This window comes from Bos indicus, chromosome X, assembly GCF_029378745.1.
Source record: "Bos indicus isolate NIAB-ARS_2022 breed Sahiwal x Tharparkar chromosome X, NIAB-ARS_B.indTharparkar_mat_pri_1.0, whole genome shotgun sequence".
Lineage (NCBI taxonomy): Eukaryota > Metazoa > Chordata > Mammalia > Artiodactyla > Bovidae > Bos > Bos indicus.
Genome location: NC_091789.1, coordinates 106,523,326 through 106,538,355, shown reverse-complemented (window position 1 = coordinate 106,538,355; position 15,030 = coordinate 106,523,326). Strand labels below are relative to the sequence as shown.

Sequence of the window (15,030 nt, the reverse complement as noted above, 5' to 3'; positions counted from 1 at the left end):
TACTGCCCTCTACCTGCTCTGCACTCAGCTGCTGGGGCCTCTGTCCCGTTTCCTAGATAGTGCTGCTACCACTGTGCTGGATCAGGGTCTTGCTCCCTTTTCCACTCTCTCTAGTCTTCAGGATAGTTGCTAGAAAGTGGGGGGAAATATAGAGGTCCAAAACTGACATTATGGACTGTATGGGACCTAATGGTATTCTGGAGAGGAATATTGTCAGAGTTCCATGGTGGCACAAGTTACAAACAGTATACAATAGCAGTTACCTTAAGTTTTCATTAATAAAGTCTTAGGCTGTGGGTAACTAGGTGTGATTTGTGATTATAAAAGTATAATACTAAAGATTATACTTTTTCCTCTCAGTTTTGAGGTGTGTGTGTGTGTGTGTGTGTGTATATATATATATAAATTCATTTCAGAATTTTAAAGTACAATTTTTTATAGAGATTTATTTTTATTTTTTAACTCTTAATGACAATTTGCCTTATTACAGAGACTTGATTTGTGTGTGTGTACACATATATATTGTTAAGTAGCTAGATACATCAAAACAATATAGACCTCTGGGGTTGCTTGGGTTATTTCAGTAAATCTCGGCCTCAGTTTATCTAATGAAGAGGCAAGAAAAAAATGCTCTGATAAATTGGAGATAAAAATCTTCTGAGGCTTAGAGAAAAGTTAGGATGGCAAATGGTAGTCATATTGTTTGCCATTTCTGTTCTGTTGATGGTATCCTGAGCTGAGCAGGGGTCCAGAACTTAGAAGAGGAAAGTGACATAGATGGAAGAGACTTGATGTTTATGGTCTAGGAACTTCATAACCAAAGATAATTAAAAGTATAGGCCAGTTTATCTACAGAGCACTGTTCATTTCTCTACCAAATGAGGAAAGTAAATTTGAAAGTAAATTTAAGCCAAGATTTAAGCCTGCCAGGTTCCTCTTTCCATGGGATTCTCCAAGCAAGAATACTAGAGTGAGTAGCTATTCCCTTCTCCAGGAGATCTTCCTGACCCAGGGGTTGAACCTGGATCTCCCGCATTGCAGGCAGATACTCTACCGTCTGAGCCACCAGGGAAGCCCATAAAATAATTGGGCAATGACTAAATAGCGTAATCTACATTGCTCAGGAAAAGAGTTTCAAAATGGGAGAAAAGGATTTAAAATGGGATAATGTCTAAATCCTTTCCAGCACCTGCTTCTTTAACTTTAATGCCTTTCTCCACTTTGGATTATTAAACATATATATATATATTTGGATTGTTATAGTAAATACATTATTTGGCTTGAAGTATTATGAACAGTGTTGGCCACATACATGTTCAAAAGATACAAGTCTGTTCCTGTTAACCACATCTCTGTTGTTTAGTGTTTTCAGTGGACAAAGGTTATAGTCACTATATAGAAGCTACCTATAACAGTTCGTTAAGGGAAATTGCTGTTTGTTTCAGACTTGTCCTCACTAGGCAGGGAGTCAGTGTTTGAAATATAGTTAGAAACTACTAGCTACAGTTTGATCACATAGTGCATTCTAACTACCCTCTTATTTTCACATATGTGGTTAGTTTTTAAAGTGTTCGATATTTTTAATCTGACTCTTGTTGAGTTCATCTTACTGGTCAGTGCTGTACATCATCAGAAGGCAGTTACAATACTTTTGCCTCTTTTTTGGTTTACAGTTGAAATTGCAGCATCCAATGGCTGAATCAGTTTCAGCTCTTAGTCGTGCCTCACTTTTTTTCTCTTAAAATAAAGGCTACATCTTTTATTTACTTTCCCATTTGCTTTTTTCTAACTTTTGTTATAGAACTGTGCAAATGATAGAAGCAGAATTCTGCTGACTAATCAAACCCTTTATTCTTGCCTCATTTCTCAATGTCCAAACTGTTTTAGAAGCTTAAATTTTTGTGTCATGTTTAATTAGCATGAGATATTATTTTATGGTACAGATTTAATACTTGATCCATATCCTTAAAACACTTGGTCTAATTCCTCAAAATATTAATTATGTACTATACAGTACATCCATCTCCTCCTCTGGCAAACAAATTTTATGTGTTTGGAGTGAAATTTTGTTTAAATTCCGAACAGTGTTTGATACATGATTTAGCATGAAAACTTATTTATGTGGCAATTGTAAGTGAATATTTTATCTTGGCATTGGTTTAATGATAATATTTGAATTGTTTCTTTAGTAGTCCCAGCCAAGCAATTTCTACTGCCGTGGAGTTTATGAATTAGTACCAGTTTTATACCTAAATTGAAGATATTAAATATCATGTCTGTCTTTAAATGTACAGATACACTGTGGAGAATTATTGAAAACTGGTAATGAGTTGAATATTCATTTATTTTACCTCTAACCTTAAATGTTAGTTGAACTTAGAATTTCACTTTAATGACTATTTCACATACTTTTTTAAAAGAGTCAATTATTTTAAACTTACTTCATTCTTTGATACCTATATTGAACTCTTGTTTTTACTTAGAGTTGTAGTTGAAAAAATTTAAAAAAGCGTCATCCATGATGCTATAGTGTAACATCTCAGCGAAATTTCAAGCCTTAGTTTTCATTAGTGCCAACGAGAACAGACTGGTTTGTAAGGTTTTTCCAGTGCTACAAAAGCTACAAAATTCTACTGCTAGAAAAACATAGCAAAATAAGAAAAAATCAATTTTATTTCAACCTTTATTGTTTATGATGAAAAATTGCTAGTTCCTTCTTCAGTAAGTAAAATTACTAAGTTTTTAAACTCTATCATAATTACGATTTTCAAATTCATCTGAAATTTTAATATGTTAAGAATATTTGATATTTTAATGTAATGATTAGTTTTGAACATGCAGTAATTGAGTGAGGTAAATTAGTTAATCTGGAATGATTTGAAAGCTCAAAATTATATCTTGCTGATTTTCTAAATTGGGTAGAAACTTAGAGAAATAGAAAATACCTTTCTTTTTCTTCCTTATACTAAAAGAATTGCAGTTTGGGCATAATTTTACCATATTTTAATTTATAATTTAATTAACATACCATCATTAAAGAAAAAGAAACACCAAATATTAGTAAGTAATAACTATTATAATAGAATGGGTAGGAACTATATGCTTCATTTTTTAAAATGGTGTCATTTGCCATAAAATATAGTAGGTTCGAGTCTTGCTGAATTTTGTCAAGGAGTTTCACAGAAAATTCTTTCCAACATTTGAGAAAAGATCTTTTCAGGTTTGAGAATTGTCACAAAGATACTCTTGTTATGGTTACTGAGATGAGACATAGGCAGAGAGATTTTTACTAATTATCTAGACCTTTTTTGGTCAAGTTATTGTTTAACATTTAATGGAAAGCATCTGATGATGGAAGATGGTGAGGAAATTGGGGTTTGTGTTTGTTCTTTAAGTAAAGAAAAATTGGAAAAGACCAACAGTATAAGGAATATCATCAATAATTCATGTATTATAGTATTTCTTCTGGCTTCCCAGGTGGTTCAGTGGTAAAGAATCTGCCTGCCAATGCAGAAAAAGCAAGAGACGTGGGTTCGATCCTTGGGTCGGGAAGATCCCCTGGAGTAGGAAATGGCAACCCACTTCAGTGTTCTTGCCTGGAAAATTCCATGGACAGCGGGTTCTGGCAGGCTGTGTAGTCCATGGGGTTGTAAAGAGTTGGATGCGACTGAGCACACAGTATCTTTTCTATTATTTTTCTTCAATGGGAGATAGCTTGATTCCTATATTTACTGAAGTATTTACTAAAACGAGTAATTGTTCTCAGTTTTTTTCCTGGTGGATCCAAATCTTATGGATTTGTTCAACTACCCAGTAATTTAGTTAAGACTTAATTCAGATTTTTTTTCTGTGTTCTAAATAAATGTACAGCTGATTTATTCTCCCTTTTTTGTTTTTGTTTTTGTTTTAAAGGAACCTAGGTAAAAATGGCTTATCTAACAGTAGCATTTTATTGGATAAATGTCCGCCACCAAGACCACCATCTTCACCATACCCTCCCTTGCCAAAGGAAAAGTTGAATCCACCTACACCTAGTATTTATGTGAGTCTGAATTGACTGACTAGAAATAAATCAAACCAGTGTTTGCACCTACCTGTCTTTCGTAAGATCTTGCTTTAAATCAATATGGATGCCCTTTAGGAAGCATTAAAATTATTGGTGGCAGCTTGAATGTTTTGGGAGAAAACGATGTATTCAAAAAGATTTTGTAATAGCATTTAAAACTTGCCTTCTCAGATATTAACTGTAATTATATTACAGTAGCACGAAATACTTTTTTTACTACCCCTAATTTTTAACAGATTTAGGCAAAAACCACTTAAAAAGTAACTTTTTTGAAGTAAGCTGTGTTTTAAATCTGCATTTTACTAGTTGTAAGAACCTTAACATTCATTCTGTTTTAACCATCTACCAAAAAAATACTTACCTTCCTCAAAAAAAGGTGTTGAAGAATATAAAATGCGATGATAGATATGTCATTAAAAGACTTAATAGATTATTTAGAACTGAGGATTAGTTTTACTTAATAGACATTTAGACATCTTATATAGGAAGTTGATAAGAGTTCAGTCAAAGCAACTCTTACTTATCTTTCTCCAAAATAGGTCCTCCTACCCTATTTCTTTCCATCTTCCCATTTCCCCACTTCTACCCCAAATGAAAAGTTTTATTGATTTTAAACACTGATTTTTTTTCTCTCCTTTTTAATAAAGATCACATAACATAAAATTTATCATCTTAACCATTTTTAAGTGTATAGTTCAGTGGTGTTAAGTATATTCTTATTGTTCAAACCAGTTCTCCAGAACATTTTCATCTGGCAGATCTGAAGTTTAATACTCATTTAAAAAACAGCTCCCTCTTCCCTCGTCTCCCCAGCCCCTGGTAGCCATCACTCTGTTTTCTATTTGTATGAATTTGGCTACGTTAGATACCTCATGTAAGTTAAATTATGCACAGTTTTTCTTTTTGTGACTGACTTATTTTCATTTAAAGTGTCTTCAAGATTCATCCACGTTATACCATGTGATAGGACTTTCTTCCCTTTTAAGGCTGAATAATATTTAAACCGTTTTGATTTTGAAGTTTAAATTTCATCTCACGTGTTTTGTGCAAGATATAATGGACAAGAGAAATGTATGTGGTTACTATCTAATTCCAATTAGAATCAAAAGACATGGTGATAAAATACTATAAAATATAAAAAATAGAAGTAATGGCACATAGAATGCATTATTTATTTAAATTGTAAAAATGTGAATTTGACATAATTTCTAAAAGGTCTGCTTTTATAGAGATCTAACAATATATTTTAATTTTGCAGTTGGAAAATAAACGTGATGCTTTCTTTCCTCCATTACATCAATTTTGTACAAATCCAAACAACCCTGTTACAGTAATACGTGGCCTTGCTGGAGCTCTTAAGTTGGGTAAGCTTTAAATAAGAAAAAGGAAAAGTATGTGTATTTCCTTTACTATCTATTAACTTCTAAAGCACTAGCAGAAACTTTATTCTTTTGTTGTAATTTTTCACATTTTCATTTTAATATTTTCCTGTCTGAGAAAGAGAAGGAAGGAGGGAGGGAGTATTACTTTTTTAATTCTGCTGTTATTTTTATGCTGTTACATAATTATGATTTAGGTTGACTAATAGAAATTTTTAATGTAAGATTCAGGTAAAACTTGATATTACTATTAAGTAGCCTCCTAAATAGTTCTTCTCACTTTCAGAGATTGAATAAATGAGTGAAACTTCATTCCATGGCCCCTTGATTTTTCTCCCTCTGTTGATGGCATGACAGTTAGGTCCAGGGCTTCAGAGTGTGCAGAGGCCCTAGTGTTTTAGGGGAATTAGATAAGAGTACCATGAAACATTTTTCTTTTTTACTTAAAGGAAAAATAAAAGCACTTTTAAAAATATTATTCCAAATATATTTTTATTTATTAACTACATTTATTTATTTATAAAGACCTGGGACTTTTCTCTACCAAAACTTTGGTAGAAGCTAACAATGAACATATGGTGGAAGTGAGGACACAGTTGTTGCAGCCAGCAGATGAGAACTGGGATCCCACTGGAACAAAGAAAATCTGGCATTGTGAAAGTAATAGATCTCATACTACAATTGCTAAATATGCACAGTACCAGGCCTCCTCTTTCCAGGAATCATTGAGAGTAAGTATTTACTTACTGAAAATTATTTTATTTTTGAGATTGTTATTTTATTTTATACTGTTTTGCTTTGAAAGGGAGCTTTTGTAAGCATCTCATTATTTTATTGTTACATAAAATAGTTTTTTATTATTCTTATTTTTATAAAACTTTATAAATGCTATCTAGTTCACTCTTATTACTAAGTCTAAGCAAACGTATGGGTTGATAAATACTGTAACTGTCTAGTGAGGTGTCTCTGTTATTTCTGGGATATTTCTATTTAAAGAAGTGTTTTTTAACCTTGGCATTATTCACATTTGGGGTTGGATAGTTCTTTGTTGTGGGGAGCTGCCCTGTGTATTGCAGAGTATTTACTAGCTTCCCTGGCCTCTCCCTACTAGATGTCCATAGCACACCCCCTATTCCCTATTCCCTATTCCAGTTTTGACGATCAAAATGTCTCCAGACATGCCAAATGTCCCCTGTGAGGCAGAATTATCCCTAATTGGGAACTGCTGATATTAAAGGATAAACTAAGCCTCAAGTTTGCTGTATGCTTCAGAGTTGTTTGTCTTATGCCTTCCCATTAAACTATCAGGTTAGCATTATCTGATATATAACTCTCCCAGGAAGCATTACCCATCTCAGTCTGAAAGAGAAAACTCCAAGAGAGACGTAAATTATTTCAAAATACACAGAAAATTAAGGAACGAAACTTTGAAAAATAATCAGGATTACTATTAAGATTCATAGGCCTTTCAGCAATGAAGCATTGCTAAAATCCTTTAGGACTGAAATGAGAACTTCGTGAATTCTCCTACAAAGTGAACATAAAACATCCATAAAAGTGACTTTATTAAATGTATTACTGAAACACTTATCTGTCTGTACTAAGTTCTTCTGTACATATCCCACAGCTGAAATTTAATTGTTCCTGCAAATCTTTTATCTGCAATTCATTAGATTTGCTTATCTCTGTTTAAAATTCTGCCCTGAGTTCACATTTTCAATCTAGGCAACATTTGTACCTGCTAATCATATGATTGTGTCCCTTTCTCACTACCACTCCCTATATCATATAGAGAAAGTCATCTAATAAAAACTATCCTGCAACTTATATGAGTTGCAGTAAATTTGTTGTTCATATAAATCTCTCTAGTTCAAACTTCTGAGATACTTCAACTCCATGGTAGTATTATGGTCAGAAAAGAAATAGATAATAAGCAAGATTCAGAGATCATCAAGGGAATTTTTGGAAGAAGATGATGAGAGGCAAGTATTTAAATAGAAATTGATCCATAATCAAAGAAACAATGGTTTTTGTGTGTGCTTTGGATACATGTGAAAAATTTAATAAATGTTTATAAAGCATGTACATTTAAAGGGAGGGAGGCAGAAATGTCACTAAGTATTGGAGAAGGCAGTGGCACCCCACTCCAGTACTCGTGCCTGGAAAATCCCATGGATGGGGGATTCTGATAGGCTGCAGTCCATGGGGTCGCTAAGAGTCTGACAGGGACTGATCGACTTCACTTTCGCTTTTCACTTTCATGCATTGGAGATGGAAATGGCAACCCACTCCAGTGTTCTTGCCTGGAGAATCCCAGGGACGGGGGAGCCTGGTGGGCTGCCGTCTATGTAGTCACAGAGTCGGACACGACTGAGGTGACTTAGCAGCAGCAGCAGCATACCTAAATCAGAAATTGTAGAACAGAGGTAAAAAGATACCATGTCAGTGACAGGGAAATCATAAATAAGAGTAATATTTGCATTGAAAAGCTCTTGTATTTGTCCAGCATTTAATTTACTTGCTAATGTTGTGTTTATAATTCACGTATAATTCATTTTGAGGGAAAAAAGATTTATCCCAGAAATAACTCTCACATTTGTCCATAATAAAGAATAGAGAAAATCTTACCCTCTGCCTTTCCATATGCATTGCATACATATATAATTACATATACATGCGCACTTAGCTGTTAGTTGAGGAAATTTATAATCAAGGTTGCCACTTCTGGGCCTCTCAACCTAAGTTTCCTCTCTTGAAAGTGGGGAGGAATGGAGCAGGAACTACAGGTTTTCTCTATAGAGAATCAATAGTTTTTCTCCTTATAGGAGAATATTAGTAAGGAAGACTATGTGGCTGGTGGAGGGGGTTAGATACCATGCCCAGTGAGTTTTGACTTTGCCTGGCTTTCTATTTAATGTGGTCTTTGAAGAAATTTTCATGTGAGAGAGGTCTATAGAAACTTAGTTTCAATATTCCACCATTGATCTGTATGTAAACTTTTCAAGAATTGTATGGTAAAAAGGTTGCAGAATAAATACTAAGCTGGAATTGTTTTTGCTTAATCTACAGGAAGAGAATGAGAAAAGAAGTCACCATAAAGACCACTCAGATAATGAATCTACATCTTCAGATAAGTAAGTAATTTGTAATGTCCACTTAGTATTTCTGTTTAAAAGGCATGTTTCTAATATTGTCTCTCTCTCTAAGTTCTGGGAGGAGAAGGAAAGGACCCTTTAAAACCATAAAGTTTGGGACCAACATTGACCTGTCTGATGACAAAAAGTAAGTCTTTCTAGCAGTGTTTCTGTTAACTGATACAAAGAGGTGTCCTGTTAGCATGACTGAGAATTGTCTAGTTTCCTCTTCTGTTTTGTTCCTTGTCATTTTTCTAAATTAATATGCAGGTTTTAGCCAAATTATTTCTGCTAGATTTTACAATTATTTTCTTTGACTTAAAACTCTTGTATACATTTTCAAGACCCTTCTATATGTTGTTGCACAATCACAAAATTATAATTATATAAAAATATATTTGTAAAATAAAATTATACAATTATAAAAATAAGGAAGTCAGTTTTTTTCTTTAATTTTTATGCTTTTTGTTAGGATGTTTTCTTTGCAAAATTTAAAAATTTAAGTATTCCAGAGTTTTCCTATGCAAAAGTAAAATATTTATAGATTTGTTTGCAGGAAGTAAAATATTTATAGATTTGATTGTTTTTCTGATTGGAACATAAGGTTCTTAAAGTTTTTTACTACACATATTTATAGCAGGGTTTCATTCGATCTGTTTTTTTATTGCAGGTGGAAATTGCAGCTACATGAGCTGACTAAACTTCCTGCTTTTGTGCGTGTTGTATCAGCAGGAAATCTTCTAAGCCACGTTGGTCATACCATACTGGGTATGAACACAGTTCAACTATACATGAAAGTTCCAGGAAGCAGAACACCAGGTAACTTTTATGAACTAACACTTGACACACAAATTGATCAAAATGTGAACCATGCAAGAGAGACCTGGATTCTTTTCATTTATAATGAATGAAACTGGTAGAGTTGTTTCTGTTACAAGATATGACTCTTGAACTGAGCTCAGATTATTAATATTTTCCCCCCCTTGGTAGTATCTTTTTAAAAGTGTAATATCCCTGAAATAACAACAGTGTAATCTGGAAACTTGATCATTGGAGTATTCCTGGGAAAAGAAGTCCCTGTGACTTAAAGACTATTTTTGATCCCATCTACTGCAGAGTGGCAGGGTTGTCCTAAACTTTTACCACAATCATGATAAGAAATATGTTTTATATTATGGCAGTGCAAAACCAGTTTTTTGGAATAATGCATTTTCTAATCCATTGCCTTCTATTTCATCTAACAAAGAAAGTGTATGTTGCAATCCCCTTGTTGGATTGCAGTGTACAGTTTACAACAGCACTTGATGTGGAGACATTACTAGCCTCGTCCAGGTGTCTAGTCCAGATTTTACCACCAACTAGGCTTGTCACTCGGAGAAGGCAATGGCACCCTACTCTAGTACTCTTGCCTGGAAAATCCCATGGGTGGAGGAGCCTGGTAGGCTGCAGTCCATGGGGTCGCACAGAGTCGGACACGACTGAAGCAACTTAGCAGCAACAGCAGCAGGCTTGTCACTTTGACAAGTCACTTTTCTTCTCTGGGTCTTTTTTTTCCATTTGTAAAGTGAAGTTATGTTAGTTTTAGACTTAGAATTCTGTCCAGCACTAATATATCATGTTTTTTGTGCTCCTTTTGATTGATACGAAATTTCAGAGGGTGATGTTCAAAATATTTAACAATTAGGATGGGTGTTGGTGATGAAGAGTTTAGTTCTACCAATGCTGACAAGCTGCATATCATCCTCAGGTGTTTCTGTTTGCTCCTTGAAGTAGCCATGGTTTGAAGATCAGATTGCTTCATTCTTTATTACCTGTTCATTGAATTGTACCTAAAAAATTGTTTTAAGATAGGGCCTATGCTTGCTTCTCAGAGAAGGCAGTGGCACCCCACTCCAGTACTCTTGCCTGGAAAATCCCATGGATGGAGGAGCCTGGTAGTCTGCAGTCCATGGGGTCGCTAAGAGTTGGACAAGACTGAGTGACTTCACTTTCACTTTTCACTTTCATGCATTGGAGAAGGAAATGGCAACCCACTCCAGTATTCTTGCCTGGAGAATCCCAGGGACGGGGAAGCCTGGTGGGCTGCCGTCTGTGGGGTTGCACAGAGTTGGATACGACTGAAATGACTTAGCAGCAGCATGCTTGCTTCTGGGTAAAGTAGGTCAGAGGTTCCCAGTTCTGGCTGCTCATTCTTTTCTAATAAGCTTTTAAAATATGTGTAGTTGACTAATATCTGGAGATCGAGAGCCGGGCATCCATATTTTAAAAAAATAAATAAATAAAAGTTCTTCAGAGAATTCTAGTATACAGCCAGGATTAATACTATTAGGCTGTAGTTTGTGTCCTCAGGCCATTGGAAGCCCAATTCTGTGATATTTTATGAATAGTTGAATAAAGTAGAAACAGTTCTGGAATAAATGGTAGAAGATCTATCTACTCCTTACTCTGTCATTTAGACACCAGCGTAAATGCTAAGCAAGTTATTTGAATTCTCTGTAGTTCATTTTTCTTATGTATGTTGAATTGGATTGATTCTATTAAAATTCATTTCAACTGAAATTTTCTCTCATCAATTTGAATTATTTTATGCAAATAGTATTATCCTTATATCAAAGAATGCAGTTATTCATTATAAATCAAGGGGGAAGCAAACTTGATAGATCACTTATTTGTCACTTCTGTCTAGAATGTTGGGGGTTTTTTGGTTGGTTTGTATACAAGGTATAGTTTTTCAGAGTGTCCCATGGAACCTTAAAGAATTTTCTAAAGAATTCCCTTAAGGTAGTACTATCCAATAGAAATATAATGCAAGTCATATATATGACTTAAATAGACTTAAATGTGACTTAAAATTTTATAGTAACATTAATGAAAAATGAAATTAATTTTATCCTAGTTATTACCAAATAATCTTTTTAACATGTAATCAATACAAAATTATTGAAACAACCCCTTGAAATACAGTATATACTTTGCAGTTATTGCACGTCTCAGTTCACATTACCATATCTTAAGTGGTTATTGTATTAGACAACTTAGTATTAGAAGAAATGTTCATTAGTTTGCTTCAATTTTTTTAAATTGCTTTGAATACTTTTTCGTGGGACAAGCACTTTGTTCTTGGATTTACCTAGATAAATATGTTACCTGCTTTAATGGACTTTATGATCAGCCTATGTTTTAAACTAGAGATGCTCTCAGGTTCTACCCTAAAAGGTTTTTAGTTAGATGATGGGATCCCAACGTCTCTAATTTTAATTACAGCTTAATTTTACTTAGAGTCCATGCCATGAATACTTCCAGCCATCTACCTGTGATAAGAGACAGTAGTATTACAAGTACTATCTTCACATTATGCTGTGATACATAGAAGACTAGGGTGTTGTGTGCACAGAGTGTGGCAAGAGCAGCTACATTTTTATTAATAGAGGTGAAACTCATGTAACAAAATTAAACCCTTTGAAGTATGCAGTTCAGTGACATTTAATATAGTCACTATGGTGTGTAGCCATGACTTCTGTGTAGTTCCAAGACATTTTCATTAGCCTGTAAGGAAACCCCAGACCCGTTAAGTAGTCATCCCATTTCTCCCTTCCTCTTAGCCCCTGACAACATCTAGTCTCTTCTTTCTAGCCGTATAATAGTGTTACCTGTTCTGGATGTTTCATGTGAATGGAATCATACAATATATTGCCTTTTGTGTCTGGCTTCTTTCACTTAGCATGTTTTTGAGGTTCATCCATATTGTATCAGAGGTTCAATTTTTATGGCCAAATATTCCACTATATGGATATAGAACAGTTTATTTCATTCATCAGTTGAGGGGCATTTGGGATGTTCACTTTTTAGCTGTTATGAATACAGTGTTTCATGTATTCATGTACAAGATTTTGTTTGAATACTTTTTTATACTTTTCATTATATACCTAGTATTACGATTGCTGGGTCATATGACAATTCTGTGTTTAACTTTTTGAGGATTTCGAAACTGCTTTCCACAACAGCTACACCATTTTACATTCCTGACAGCAGTGTACAAAGGTTCCAATTTTTCTTCCACATCCTTGTGTACATTGCTTATTTTCCATTTTTTTCTTATAGCTGACCCAGCAGATTTGACTTTTAGTGTGTGTGTATGTATGGTTTTAATTTTCATGTGCTTGTTGGCCATTTGTATATCTACTCTGGGGAAAATGTCTGTCTCTAGTTCCTTCTTAATATTTTAATTGAGTTGATTGCCCTTTTGTTGTTGAGTTGTAAGAGTTCTTTATATAGTTTGGATATTAATTCTTTATCAGATACATGATTTGCAGTATTTCCTCCCATTTTGTAGGTTATTATTTCATTCTCTTGATAGTGTCCATTTATGTACAAAAGTTTTTAAATTTTAATGGTTTAGTTTTTTTCTTTCATCACATGCTTTTGGTGTCATATTTAAGAAAGCATTGCAAAATCCAAAATTGTAAAGAATTTGTGTCTTAGATTTTTATAGTTCTCAGATTTAGGTCTTTGATCCATTTTGAGTTAGTTTTTTGTGTACAGTATGAGCCAGGGGTCCAACAGTATTCTTTTACATATAGCTAACCTGTTTTCCCAGCACCATTTGTTGGAAAAACTATTTTTTTCCTCTATCAAATGACCTTGACACCCTTGTTGAAAATCAGTTGACCATAGATGTATGGGTTTAATTCTGAAATCTTGATACTGTTCCATTGATTTTTATCTCCATTTTTATTCCAATACCACATGGGTTTGATTCCCTTTGAGGTAATTTTTAAAATTGGGAAATGTGAGTCCTCAACTTAGTCCTTTACTCTTCATAGAGCTTTGAGTTACTGTCTTATATTCTTTCATTTCAGTCTGAAAAACTGTAGCATTTCTTATAGAGCAGATTGACAAAATTCTCCTTTAGTTTTGAAGAATAGTTTTGCCAGATTTTTAGTTCAGTTTTTTTGGTTAAGTTTTTTTTTCTCTTCAGCAACATAAATATGTTAAGCTATTGCTTTCCGGACCCCATGGTTTCCATTACGAAAAGAGCAGTTTTGTTGACAGTCCTGTTTATATCACAATCACTTCTCTTCTCCTGCTTTCTAGATTTTCTTTGCCTTTATACAGTATTATTATCTTAGGATGAATACTTTTGAATTTATCTTTCTTAGAATTTCTTGAGCTTCTTGGATATGGAGAATCATGTGTTTTGTCACATTTGGGAAGTTTTTTTACTATTATTTCTTCAAATATTCTTATTGCCCCTTTCTCTTCCTCTTCTGGGACGCCTACAATGCATGTGCATGCTTGTGTCCCATGGGTCTCCTAAAGTCTGTGTGGTTTTTTTCATTGTTTTCTTTCTTCTCCTCAGAATATATAATTTCATTTGACCTGTCAATAAATTTGCTGATTCTTTCTCCTGGTCACATCTGCTGAACTGAATTCATTTGTTTTTTTCAGCTTTAAACTTTTATCTCGTTCCTTATTGTGATTTGCGTTTCTTCATTGATAATCACAAAAACTACACAGAAAAAACACAATCACAGAAAACTAACCAAACTGATCACATGGACCACAGCCTTGTCTAACTCAATGAAACTATTAGCCATACCGTGTAGGGCCATCCAAGATGGACAGGTCATAGTGGAGAGTTCTGAAGAAACGTGGTTCACTGGAGAAGGGAGTGGCAAACCACCTCAATATTCTTGCCTTGAGAACCCCATGAACAGTATGAAAAGGCAAAAAGATAGGACACTGAAAGATGAACTCCCCAGGTCGGTAGGTGCCCACAGTGCTACTGGAGATCAGTGGAGAAATAACTCCAGAAAGAGTGAAGAGACATAGCCGAAGCTAAAACAACACCCAGTTGTGGTTGTGACGGGTGATGGAAGTAAAGTCTGATGCTGTAAGGAGCAATACTGCATAGGAACCTGGAATGTTAGGTCCATGAATCAAGGCAAATTGGAAGTGGTCAAACAGGAGATGGCAAGAGTGACATCGACATTTTAGGAATCAGTGAATTAAAATGGACTGGAATGGGTGAATTTAATTCAGTGACCATTATATCTACTACTGTGAGCAAGAATCCCTTAGAAGAAATGGAGTAGCCATTAGGAGAAAGGGACGACAGAGAATGAGATGGTTGCATGGCATCACTGACTCAATGGACATGAGTTTGAGTAAGCTCCAGGCATTGGTGATGGACAGGGAAACCTGGCGTGCTGCAGTCCATGGGGTCACAAAGAGTCGGACAGGACAGAGCGACTGATGTGAACTGATTGATAATCTGTTTGTTGAGGCATCATTCTCCTTGTTTCCTTTTGTTCTTGCACATGGTTTTCTTTAACTCTTTAAGTATATTTTAAGATAGTTGATAGAAAGTATTTGTCTCTGAAGTCCAGTGTCTGTGCCTTTTCAGGAATACCTTTTGTTAATTTCTTTTTTTTTTTTTTTTCTTTCTATA

The 15,030-nt window shown here is 34.6% G+C and overlaps 1 protein-coding gene across 9 annotated transcripts in view; it reads left to right on the top strand.

Moving 5' to 3' along the window:
- KDM6A (lysine demethylase 6A) overlaps positions 1–15,030 on the top strand; it is a 179,300-nt gene that overhangs the window by 141,813 nt on the left and 22,457 nt on the right. For all 9 annotated transcript variants that reach the window (XM_070784831.1, XM_070784835.1, XM_019955824.2 and 6 more), the window contains 6 exons: positions 3,913–4,042; positions 5,325–5,430; positions 5,971–6,176; positions 8,515–8,579; positions 8,653–8,727; positions 9,250–9,398. In XM_070784831.1, coding sequence (XP_070640932.1) covers positions 3,913–4,042; positions 5,325–5,430; positions 5,971–6,176; positions 8,515–8,579; positions 8,653–8,727; positions 9,250–9,398 — 731 coding nt within the window. The remainder of the gene's footprint in view (positions 1–3,912; positions 4,043–5,324; positions 5,431–5,970; positions 6,177–8,514; positions 8,580–8,652; positions 8,728–9,249; positions 9,399–15,030) is intronic.